This window comes from Mus pahari, chromosome 13, assembly GCF_900095145.1.
Source record: "Mus pahari chromosome 13, PAHARI_EIJ_v1.1, whole genome shotgun sequence".
Classification (NCBI taxonomy): Eukaryota; Metazoa; Chordata; class Mammalia; order Rodentia; family Muridae; genus Mus; species Mus pahari.
The window spans coordinates 53,867,798-53,881,368 of NC_034602.1; the positions used below are offsets into that span (position 1 = coordinate 53,867,798).

At 38.1% G+C, this 13,571-nt stretch overlaps 1 protein-coding gene across 3 annotated transcripts in view; it reads right to left on the reverse strand.

Moving 5' to 3' along the window:
- Arap2 (ArfGAP with RhoGAP domain, ankyrin repeat and PH domain 2) overlaps window positions 1-13,571 on the reverse strand; it is a 160,097-nt gene that overhangs the window by 121,155 nt on the left and 25,371 nt on the right. For all 3 annotated transcript variants that reach the window (XM_029545277.1, XM_021211156.2, XM_029545276.1), the window contains exons 3-6: window positions 7,646-7,704; window positions 6,560-6,636; window positions 5,626-5,717; window positions 3,039-3,392 (exon numbers count right to left, since the gene is read on the reverse strand). In XM_029545277.1, coding sequence (XP_029401137.1) covers window positions 3,039-3,392; window positions 5,626-5,717; window positions 6,560-6,636; window positions 7,646-7,704 — 582 coding nt within the window. The remainder of the gene's footprint in view (window positions 1-3,038; window positions 3,393-5,625; window positions 5,718-6,559; window positions 6,637-7,645; window positions 7,705-13,571) is intronic.

The following is a 13,571-nucleotide window of genomic DNA, read 5'->3' on the forward strand; positions in this document are numbered from 1 at the left end:
TATGCATATGCATATATATTATATATTCTCTATGGGAGTGGCTTAGCTGTTCTTAGTGGCTTAGTTCTTTCATCTCTCTCTGTCTCTCTCTCTCTCTCTCTCTCTCTCTCTCTCTCTCTCTCTCGTTTCTTCTTTCTTCCATCCAAAGCACATTTAGATATTATGAGGGCTATCCCTCTGGGAGGAAGCTTTGAAGTCACTTCAAGCTTCATTCTTCTAAGCCCTGTGTCTGAAGTATGCAGTATCTTCAGTTATGAAGGCTTACCTTCAAAGTCTAGAGGAAACCAAGCAAAATAGCAATGGCCCTTTTTGGAAAGAATGATGGTTGCTGGTACAGAACTTAGAATATCATCTGAGTTGACATAACATGAACCAGAAACAACTGGCCATAAGGCAAAGCTCAGTGAGCGCCGTATAAGAAATGAGGAGGGCCACCTTATTAGACTAATGAGTACCGTAAACAGCTTCGAAGAGCAACAAGAGTCCAGCCAGGAAAGGGCAAGTTTCAGATTCTACTTTGAGTCTATTACTTGATTTTTGGCAAGTTATAAGTATCTCTTTTAAGCCAAGAAACACCATCATGTATAAGAGATATTTTTAAAGTTTGGCATGAAAAAATTATTTTTTTCTTATATCTATTCATATTGTTATCCAAGAGGAAACATTTAAGCGAGATAAAACAACTGAATTATTTTTCCCAAAATGGAAAAATATAAATCTAAAATCACAGCTTCTTGCCCATAGGTAGGTTTTCAAGGAATGAGGGGAAAAAAAATCAATGCTTTATTAAAAGACAAAATGGAAAATGATCTAACTATCCCAGAGATAGCCAAAATGCTCAAGCTTTCTCCATGTGCCCAGAGCATGAACATATCAAGTGTGTCAAGTGCAACAGGCCATTGCAGTCTACCTAGTAAGGTTTAGCTACAGAGTGTTCTACACCAAGAATTCTCTGATTCTTCCAACAGTGTTCTGCAGCCACAGCTACGTCTCCCTAAGTACCAATAATTCATAAACATGCAACGCTGGAAAATACTAGAGCTTATGTTTCTTCTAATGATTTATTATATGAACTTATATACATGAGTATGGGCCCCTGATTTGAATATTTAAATATGCATTCTATTCAAAATCTGCTTCTCAAAGGACACATGGTTCATACACCTAGTACTGATAGGACCAATACTCAAATTATATTTGGCTTTACTTTTTAAGAGATATGGATTCATACTCTTACTATGCATGGATCTGCTTTTAATGAATCTTTGCTCCTAAACTTACTTTGGATTAAACCAAGGCTTTGCAGAACAGTCACAGGGGAACATAAGAGAAAGACAGCACATCGCAAGGACTCACAATTGTTACTTAAACATAAGAAAATTTAACACTAAATAGTGCAGTAATTCTTGAAAGACAGTAGAAATAAACATTTTTAAAACCACCAAACCCAGACACTATTGTATATGCCAGAAAGATTTTGCTGACAGGACCCTGATATAGCTCTCTCTTGTGAGGCTATGCTGGTGCCTGACAAATACAGAAGGAGATGCTCACAAGGTCCCCAATGAAGGAGCTAGAGAAAGTACTCAAGAAGCTGAAGGGGTCTGCAATGCTATAGGAGGAACAACAATATGAACTAACCAGTATCCCCAGAGCTCATGTCTCTAGCTGCATATGTAGCAGAGGATGGCCTAGTCAGACATCAATGGGAGGAGAGGCCCTTGTTCTTGTGAAGATCATATGCCCCAGTACAGGGGAATGCCAGGGCCAGGAAGCAGGAGTGGGTGGGTTGGGGGGCAGGGCAGAGGGGAAGGGTATAGGGGACTTTGGGGATAGCATTTGAAATGTAAATGAAGAAAATATCTAATAACAAAAAGGTAGACAGAGGTCCCCAACTTTAGTCTGATGGTTGGAAGGGGCTGAAGGGATGGCAACAGGAAGACCAGCAGTGTCAACTAATCCAGACCCCTGGGACCTCCCAGAGACTAAGCCACAAACCAAAGAGCAGACAGGGGCTGGTCCAAGGCCCCCAGCACATATTTAGCAGAGAACTGCCTTGTCTAGCCTCAGCAGGGAAGGATGTGACTAATCCTCTAGAGACTTGAGGCCCCAGGAACAGGGTGGGGGGTGGGGGTAGCAAAGGGGAGAGAGGGCAATGTGTGTAATGTAAATTAATAAGTTAATGTAAAAAGCACAAGGAAATATAAAAATAACAAAAACTTCAATTAAATAAATAACATCTAAAAAAAAAAAAGTTAGAAAAAAAAAATCTAATTAAAAATGGCATCTATCCCCAAAGATTTCTCCATAGTACATAATGCAAAAAGGAAGGAATTTTATTTGTTTACCTCTGAAATGATAAATCTGTTTTGACATTATATTTAAGGGTTCTGATGTTCTGAGCAACATATAAAAACTAAAACAGCATATTAAAATATGAACAATTCAAAGTAAAGCTATTATAATGCTAATGTGTTCAAATATAAAATATCTTTAAATTGCTTAAATTATTTAAATTTTAAATAATATTAAAATCCTTGATTTATCATTCACGCACATTAAAAAATTAGGATACTAGATCAATAAGATGCTTATCTTTTTATCTTATAAAACGATGCTCATTTCTCTAGATTGTCTTCCCAAACAGAACACTGTTATGATTAAGAGCAAAATCCAGTCTAAGCTAAGGAATGATAACTCAGTCTGTGTTGCTTGTTTTGATATGAAGTAGGACCCAGGAAAGTACATTTTATTATCAAGTTAGAAAGGAACAGTAGTAATACGGAGGTGAACTCGTAACTTGAAGTTTTAATCCAAACCTTAGTTTTAATTTAATTTCAACCTGAAGTTGCTATTCCAAACCATACTGCAGTACTGTACTTCATGCACCTTATGTACCTAGGGACCAGCATTTGCAAACATATTGAAAATCCCTTTTAAAAAAAGTATCTTGCGGGAAGAAGTGGGTACAAAACACTGGCTGATTAAGTTACTCTATCAAAATGGCTACTTAATAAGCAAAATGTATCCATCCATACCCTTGGGGAGAGAGTTTGTCCAGCCATCCACATTTCTCCTTGGCTGCGGAAGATCCATAGAAGCAGGCATAGGGAGAGATGGCATTTGAGACAGTTGACGACGGGTCAGTATTTCCACTCGTGGAGCTTAAAGGATAACTGTGCCTATTGAAAGGGTCCAAGTAGAAGGCTTTTTGAGTCCTAGATTTGGATGCTTTGGAATTTTTTCTTCTTAAACTCTGGAAGCATTCCTCTACTGTGGAGTACTCTGACTCGGAAGCCGAGTCCTGGGGAAGATTATTTTTATCCTCACGGGGTATCCAAATGTCTTCAACTTTGTCTTCACTCACGTTTTCCTTCCTGTTATCATATATGCTGAATAGGAAAGAATGGGAACCAAATTCAAAATGGCATGGTTAATTTAATCTGTCAGTTGAATCTTTTAAACTTACAAACCAACCAACCACAGAAAGTTAAGACCAAAAGGTTCTTTTGGTCTTAAAGGTTCAATTACCCGATCTGATCAATTTAAAAACGTCTTCAGGACTTGCACATACAAATACAAACACACGCAGAGGAGGCATACATTTTCCAGGAAAAATTTCAAAACAAATATTCTATTATCCTTTGACATATATGAACATTAGACAATGTCTTTTGTATAATTTAATCAGATTCTGACCTGAGGGAAGCTAAGTGCAAGTAACAATGGATTAAAAACCATTTCTTCGTCAAAATTTAAACATCAAAAAGAGCACAATGAATGTCCTACTAATCTCTAGTCTCCAGGGAATATAAGGAAGCACAGACTTGTCTCCTGAAGACATTATTTCCTCCTTATCTACCTGTCTAATCAATTTGAGGGACTGCATGCTCCACCCTAATGAAATACAGCAGAAAACCAGGATGACAGCTCAGTACTATGTTAAAATGCTAGTGAGGAAAACCAGCAAACCACACTGCTAGTCAACCGGCAAACATAGATTAGCGAGTGTCAGAATGTAAAAGCTGAGATGAGTCTAATATTTACCAGAATGTACTCATAACAGCTAATAACATTCCTACAGATTTCAAAAATGGCAAAATAAGTTCACTCATCTATATGAAATGAATACCATTACAAGGAGGATTTTCCTTATCAACGAGACAGAATACAGGTCAGATGATTCTTTCTGGATGCAATGCTCTAAAAATCTATAACTTAAAGACTCATGTGACCTAGCCATTTCAAATTTCTTTTCATAAAAGATTCTTATCATTGTGGATGCATTATTTATTTTTATCTCAAGGAAATCACAAGAGTATTAACTTTGAAAAATTAAGGCAGACAGTAAAGTGACTATGAGTAATTTAACCCAGCATAGCAAATCCTACTAAAATTGAGAGAAATAAAAAGTTTAGGTTTGGGTATTTATCATATGCTTTACCAAAAGAAATGAGTACTCCTGTTCTCTTCAATAGTATATTTCTAACACAAAGGACACACTGTGTTTTCACAATTCTAAATCCAGTTGGTTTTACACTGTTTCTTTTTCCTTTGTCCTGACATGCAGCTCATCTCAAAAGCAGTAACCTAATGGCAAATAAAGTATTAACATTCTAACAAAATTTCCTCATATCTGCAGAACACATAACATATATTTGGTGGTTGTACTGGCTAGTTTTGTATCAATTTGACACAGCTGGAGCTATCACAGAGAAAGGAGCTTCAGTTGGGGAAATGCCTCCATGAGATCCAGCTGTAAGGCATTTTCTCAATTAGTGATCAAGGGGGGAGGTCCCCTTGTGGGTGGTGCCATCTCTAGGCTGATAGTCTTGGGTTCTATAAGAGAGCAGGCTGAGCAAGCCAGTGGAAGCAAGCCAGTAAAGAACATCCCTCCATGCCCTCTGCATCAGCTCCTGCTTCCTGACCTGCTTGAGTTCCAGTCCTGCATCCTTTGGTGATGAACAACAGTATGGAAGTGTAAGCTGAATAAACCCTTTCCTCCCCAACTTGCTTCTTGGTCATGATATTGTGCAGTAATACAAACCCTGCCTAAGACAGTGGTACTTTGATTATAGAAACTTTAGAATCAAATATGCATTTAAGGTGTATTTTTAAGCAAATTCATGGCAGTTAAAATACATGGAGACAAAGTTATTCCATTTCAATCATTATAAATCTTCTCAACCTTATTCTATTTTTAAGATGCTTCCTACAAAGTCTAACCAGAGCTGGAGAAATTAAGTTTAATAAATATCAAACTGATTTGGGGGGGGTGCAGAATGGACACAGCTACTGCACGCTCACCACCTCAGGCACAGGTTGGATAGATGGATGCAGTCAGTAGGAGACAAAAATAAGCTGCTACAGAAACCACTCAGCTTCCAGATTAAATGTAGCTACTCCATTTACACATGACAGCTTGGGGACTACAATGAATACTGTCCAGGAAACATTCAGGAAGGAAAGGAAAGCCTTGAACTTGCTCAGGTAAATGACTGTTGTAGAACTTCATTATACAATGAGCAAAAAGTCTGCATGCTTATGACTTTTATTCTGAAGGGGGACTGCATGCTTATACTTTTATTCTGAAGAGGGACTCATGAGCCCTCACACACACCATACCTTGACTGGGTTAGGATAGAGTTTCTTGTAGTGGCCGCTTCCTCTTTAACTGTGTTCTCATGGGGCCAAAACTCATTCTTTATAGATCGCTTCTGTTCAAAATAAATACATTTATTGTTGTGCTTGTTGGTTTAGGCAATTATTTACAGTGCAACAGTACTTTGCAAACACCTACAATATTTGAGTTTATTTTTATTAACCAAATTTAACAGGTTTGATAAATTTTTCAGTTCAAAACAATTAAAAGCAGATATCAAACAGTTTCTGATATCCTCAGTATTTAATTTAATTCATTACACTAACTAAGAATAAACAATGGTAGCTAACGATAAAGCCCACATACTTAAGTCCCTGTGTGATTTGTCTGGTTGTGGATTTCAGTTGTTTCTGTGTTATCTTATGGAGAGCAGCTATGGCTCAGACCCTAGGCCTTGTACAGAACAGACAAGTGCTTTGCCATTGCATCAAATCCTTAGCTATTTCTACTACATATTTTTCTCCCATTTATCTTTTATCAACTCTTAAGAAAAAAAATAGTAAATGAGGAGGATTATTAGAAATGAAGCTTGAGTTATTCATCTAAATAAGATCTACAACATTCTAGCCTTAGGAAGTCTGCCTCAGAATATATGGCCAATTAAAACCTATGGTGGTTTATGCTTTAGCAATTTTTGACTATTTTCAGATAGTATGTGACACTGACAAGTTCTTCAGTGCACTATTCCATATTTTTTAGGTCAAAGTAAAAATGTGTTTACATGAGCCATAGCTAAAGATATAGATTGCCATAATTTGACCAAGCTAAAGTCTTACCATCTGGAAACACTATTGGAAAGCACCACTGTTGTAGCTTACAGGGAAATGAAAATGCATGGATAGGCTACAGAACAAACAACCGCTTATGGAAACATAAAAGAAAATGAATGAGACTAACCTTGGAACTTTCTAGTCTCTGGAAGAGAAATGTCTCTCCATAAGGAAAGATGGAAGTTGAATTATCCTCATTTGAATCTTTTGGAGGAATTACAGAATGAGAATGGAAAAGATGAATAATGTGGAATAGAGCAAACAATAACGATAAAAGCATTGTTTAGTTATTTTATAGCAACATCACAGCTTAATCATTATTCTACAAGAGTCCAGAATGATATGTTCAATTCTTACATCCTGAACCAACTCTGCCCATGGTCTTCCTAAAACATAGCACTCACTTGACCATATAATCACCAACGCTGAAGTCAGAAACAGTTATATATGGCCTTGCTAGTCTCCAAGATCCACATAAAATATAACCAATAGTGTCTCTGGACAGCAGAAATTGGCCAGTGTGCAAATTAGGAAAGTTTAGGAAACCAAGAATATTTTAAAAGAGAGGAGCTCATTTCTAACACCTATTAAGCAACTCTAAGGGGTTCATTAATGTAACAGCTAGATATCTGAAACCTTAGACCTCATGATATTACCACTCTCAGCTAGTAACACACTTACAAATAGACCTAGAGAGGAGCAGTTTCAAGAGAGCATCTTGTATCAGTGAGCTGTATTTACCTAGAGGAAAGAATCCTCAGTATTTGCATTTCTTCTAGGGAAGCTTTTCCCAAAAGTGGAGTAATCAGTCAAAAAAATATTCCACAGCTTGTGTAATCACATTTTCAAATACCAAGCAAAAAGTTCTAAGAAATGATCAATTTACCAAAACAAGAGTATCAAACTTTTCACCAAGGTAAAATGTTTTTTTCATACATAATAGTCTATATATCAGACTACCATGAAATAATTAATTTAGCTGAAAACCTTTGACTAATAACAAAAGGAAGTCTTTATCTAAAACATCTTTGTTTCAAACATGTGTGATTTCCAGGAATCCCAATGCCCATTTCTTTTCTATGGAAGTAAGGACAGTCACTCCAGAATCCCCAACTCCTCGGGCAGGCTGCCTCTAAAACACAACTCTAGCAGTACTTTAAGGTGATCACATGAGGATAAACCAATTTACAGAGATTTGAAAGCAGAGACTCACTTTTCAGCGTCAAAGACTTTCCAGCTGAGGTAGTATTACTTCTTCTGTCACGGAAATAGCTTAAAGGAAAATGAAAAGTTAGGTCATTTATTATAATAAATATATCTTGAATACAGGATATATAGTAGAGCTCTCCAACAATCTAAGACTTAGAATTTAAATAGAAACATCAATAGCCAAATGTAGATTAACTTGAATTATAAATAAAGGACATATTCTACCAACTCAGTTTTAGATTTAGTATTCATGGGAAAGATTTCTTCAGACATTACAAGTCATTTAAATCCTCTCCCCGCAATACTCAAAATTTATAAAAAGTATTTGGTGACCATATGACTTGATTTGAAAACTGTTATCATATGTCAGAAAAACTAATTGAATAGATGTGAGGATTTATATAGCTATTTTGACATTAACTTCATCACATTTACTCAAAAATATGTTTCTAGAAAAATATAAAAATGTGTGGCAGATTTGGGCATATGTACAATGTGACTATATTATGAAAACAGCTGACAGAGGCAGACATGGCACGAAACATAATGAAGTATCAACCGCCACATGTGAGTTCAGTGTGTCTAGATGAAAGGATCAAGGCAATCTCACTTCATTTCTCTTAGATGAATATTTGCCCAAGTAGTTAGAGCCCAAGAAATAACAAAAGAGCAGAAATCAGTGAAATAAATTATTGACAAAAATCTAATAATTGCTGTTATGAAACATCACTTTTATGGAATCAACAGAACATAAATGTCAGTGAAATTAAATGTAAGTAATAGAAGATAAAACTGAGAAGTATCAGAAGTGAAAAGGAAAGCGCATCAATCCAAAGCCTGAGAATATTAGAAGAGAGCTATGAACAGGAAAAGGCTCATGGTCAAGCCATTAGCAAACTGGACATTATCCATGAATTCAAATGACTACGTCTGAAAAGGTCAAATCAAACGTAACAGTTCCATCTCCATAGAAAAAGTTTAACTGTGGAATGAATCACCCATGCACAAAACCTCTAGGCCTAACTATTTCAATAGTAAATTCCAACACACAATTTAAAAACTAGTATCAGTACTAAAACATATATTGAGAAATAGATGTCAACTCATCTTGCCAATCCAATATACAGTGTTAACTAATTAATCAAAACATATATAAATATTGGTCAGGAAACAAACACAAAATATTAGTAAATCACATCTTCCAATACATAAAAAATAATATAAGCAAGTAAAACTTACCCCTAAGAAAATAATATTTCTTTGACAATGGGAAGAATAAAGTAATAAAAACATGACAATATATGGACAAATTTAATTAACAAAACACATACATATAAAAATTATGAACACCTAGAAGAAAGCCTCTTTGACCTAGAAAGGGCTTTTCTGAGAGAAGTGTACTAAAAGCTGGAACTAAGGACTAAGTGTTTCCTCTAAAGGAAGGAAGATCTGCTTCCATCATTTGGGGGTCACAGTTTCGAGGCAGGGTTAAATTACAATATATATCACATCATATCATATCACATCACATCATATCATATATTTTGGGTCAAGCTTGAATTCACTCTTTATCTCAGTAAGTGCTGGAACTCATGGCCCTGAATCTACTCTTCAGACCTTCTAAAACCAGGTTCTTCACAAACTATTCAGTCTCAGGCACTCTGACAGTTCTACGTACTAGCGATGAATAACTGGGAAACTGACTTACAAAATTCAATTCTTCTTACAATAGTACATAAAAACATGAAAACTACTTTTTTAAACTGAACAAATCCTGGACAGTAAAAACTGAAGGATTACTGGGGAAAAAGTGAAAGAAGATTCTTAAATAAATATACTACATTCATAAATTGGAAAATACAATGTTATTAAAATCCCAATTCTCCATATATATATAAAAAATAGATGTTACTAAGATTACTTGAAAGTTTACGTATAAGTGGGAATGGGCTAGAATGGTCAACATAAATTTTCAACAAAAAACAGGATTGGAAGACACATGCTCTATCACTGCAACATCTAATCTAAAACTACACTAGTCCAATCAGCAAGCCAACAATGAAGCATCAGATATAGACCAGAGGAATGAAACAGAAAGACGGCGTATAGTCCCACAATCTATGGCCCAGTTATTTGTTTAAACTATATAGCAATTCTTACTATCAGCTAAAAAGAAAAGGGGAATTATGAATTTTGCAGGTAAATGGAAGCAACTATAAAATATCACACTGAGCATGGTAACTCAGATGCAGAAAGCAAACGTGACATGCTTTCTCTCATCTGAGCCTCCAAGCTCCAAAGATCCAGATGCGAGTGCATAAGCTTAAAGAACTCCAGAAATCAGGGCCATGGTAGAGGTTGGAAGGGCAGGGGAGCACTAGAGAAGGGGACTAGAAGGGTATACGGGTTCTGTGGGGGACAATGAGAAAAGTGGGAGGGCTTTATATGGGGAGGGGAGAAAAATACAGAAGGATGGAGGAGGATAAAATAACAGAGAATTCTGAAAAAGTCAAAGAATCATACAATTACCTAAAATATCTAAAATTACCTATGAAACACATCAGTTCACACACACACACACACACACACACACACACACACACACACATATATATATATATATATATATATATATATATATATATATATATATGTATTCATATATATAAGAAAATGAAACCTTTACAACTTTGTTGTCAATGTGTTCCCAAGAGCCAAAGACTAATGAAAACACTAGAAGCCCTCTTTTAAGTCACTGGTCCTGGTTGCCAAAGAGACTCCTATTACCCTTGGTTGTCTGTCATAGGTGGAGGGTAAGTCGCTATGCTGAAGACACTACATACTTCCATGCAGGGCCTGGAGGACTCGTGCTAGATCTAGCCTGAAAGTCTCCTCTCTGGGACTAGCTTTCAAGACACCAGAAGTTGTAGTTATGTGAGCACTCAAAGGAAGGGAACAACCCATAGTCCTACCAATCTCATGCATCTATGAACCACAACAGAGCAACCTGGCATGATAACGCCCAGGGTTCAGCAGGGGCACATACCTTGGCAGTAACCACCAGTTCTTTAATTGGACTTAAGACCCACTCAACAAGAGAAGAATCACACCTCATACTACAACATTAGGCAACTACCCAGGCAAGTGAGGTCGTGGATTTTGGAGGACACACTACAGCCTTCACATTACTAACCTAGCAGAATCCATAACTACATCTTAAATATGTGTCTGTACACCCACAGAAATGTGTAGTTTCCCCTAACCAAGGAAACTATTCTCCGCAACAGACAAGAGACCATTACAAGCAACCACAACTCATCAAAATACAGCGTGTAAAACCCAGTCCCAACTGACAAGTCTATAAAGCAACTCTGGCACATGAGACTCGGGGATTTGTAGAAGTTAAGCATGGTTCTGCCTCTCAGTTCCACGTTCCCAGAAATAAGACTCAGACTCAAATATGCTTATGAATACAAATAGCTAGGCAGTTCTCTGACTGGATCATAAATAATAATACATTTTATTTTAACTTGCATTCTATGTGGCTGGTTACCTGTGTTTAAGTCCCATGTGTCTATCTCCTCACATGGTTACCTGTGTTTAAGTCCCATGTGTCTATCCCGGGAACATATTTCCATACCTGGATCTATCCCAGAATTCTTTCTGCCTCACAGATGTCCCACCTTCCACTTCCTTCCTTTTCAATTGACAGGTGATGCATCCACACAATATACAAGATATCCTTTCTATAAAGGATCACTATGAAAGAGGAGATATATACTCCCTATAACCTCCCCAGTCCCAGGTCACCAGCTAGTCCCAGGGATCTTCTTTACCATCTCTTATGGAAGAGAAGAGATAGAATTGAGTGAACCTGAGGGGTTAAGGACCCCACAGGAGAACCCAGAGTCAACAAACCTGGACCCATGGGACTCAAAGAGACTGAACAACCAACCAAAGAGCTTGCATGGGCTGGATCGCAGTCTCCCCAACATTTGTAGCAGATGTACAGCTGGTCTCCATGTGTATCCCCTAACAATTGGAGGAAGAGCTATTTCTGACAATGCTGCCTGCACTGGATCCCCTTACCTACTTGCTCTGCCTAGTTAGGTCTAAGTGGAGAGGAGGTGCTTAGTCTTGTTGGGATTAGATGGTCAAGGGCCAAGGGTGGGGTGGCACCCAGTGGGTTTTCCTCGTCTCTGAAAAGGGGGATGGATAATGGGGGGAGAAGTTTGTAAGGCAGGACTGGGAGGAGAAGAAGGAGGGGGCTGCGGTTAGGATGCAATGTACATAACTTCAGAAAAGAAGCAGAGATGAGAGCGGGCGAACATCTTCTGCAGAGAAGAACACACCAGTTGGGTATCCCGGGCCAGCTGGTCATTCCAGAAACTACACACAAGCAGGTAAACTGAGCAGGTTATTTTGTATACCTAGAGGGTGAATAGAATAATAGAGTGGATGTGAAGGACTAGAGAGATGGCTCCTTGGGTAAAATCACTTTCTGCATCTCCAGGCATCCAGAGTTCAGTTCCCAGTACCCAGTCAGGTAGTTCACAACTACCTTTACTGTAACTGTTGAAATCCAACGTTCTCTCCAGGTCTCTGAGGACACAAGCACGCATACCAAAACACTACCATACACACACATGCACACACACGCGTGCGCACACACACACACACACACACACACACACACACTTAAAAATAACCTACATCTTTTGAAAAAGAACTAAAGAGATGAAGACACTAGCTGGAGGTGGAGAAGGAGTGAGGGAGAAGTCATTGGGGTGGGAAGGAGATGAAGCGGTGAGAACAAAGTGTGATATATCAGAAGGTACCATGAGGAAACACGTTGCTTTGTGAGCTAACATGAGAAAAACTGAAAATGTATTCAGGGGGGAAAATCAGACTAAATATAAAAAAAGATAAAAATAACAAAACCCCAAAACACCTTGGATCACAAGAATGTCTGAACCAACTCTCACAAGATCAACCTTGGACCATCGGCCGTCTCAGAAAGGAGTGAAATATGAGGTAATTCCAAAAGCTGCGGCTCCTCTCCTGGCATCTGTCTCCTCTCCTGGTGGTCAGGAACATCCCTTTGTGGTTAATTGTCCTTGAGGCTGACAGCAGGTTGCTCCCAATTTATCAGACACTAAAGCACCAGGCCATTTGCCCGTACATATGTGCTCATGTGGCTTCTGCATTCTCAGCCCCAGCCTTCACTGCAACAGCACCACCACCATCCTCACCACCCTAGTGGGCTTTTCTAGGGCGTTATAGCGTGAAACACCACACAGGGAAAATCAGGTCTACCATGATTTCGGAGGAAAACCAAACAGTCAGCTTATCCCACCAATACACCACTCTCTTCAAAACTGTTGATAACAATATGTAAATCCCCAACACAGAAGGTCCTTGGCTCACAGCCCTGCTCTGGGAAAGCCTCCATAGCCCTCTGGAGTGCTTGCCTACTTGGCTAAGTAAACTTCGGCTTTACTCCTTGTGTCGACTAAATGTTTTCCATCTAGAGGCTAGGAACTAAGAGATCTGTAGAACAAGAGCATTTTGCTTTCCTTGTGCAGAAGAATAGCACTTTGGGAGTTATCCCCAGTGGTCATCCGACTTGCATAAGTAATGAATCCTCCTTCACCTTTTTATTTCTACTTGTTTATTGGCTTTCCCCTCGCCAAGGGTGACTCATTCTTATCAGAGCTTCTGGACTCAAGCCTGGCTCTGTTTGGTTTTTCCAGCTTCTATCACATCAAGAGATATGATATCACTCATATCAAGAGAAAATGATAAAATTTAAAGACAATGAATTGTATTATAGTTTGGCAAAACTTGGGAGTAAGCCCAACCCTGACATGTTCACCTCTTACTTACATAGTATTATAATTTATAAAAAAAAAAAATACACAATAAGGATA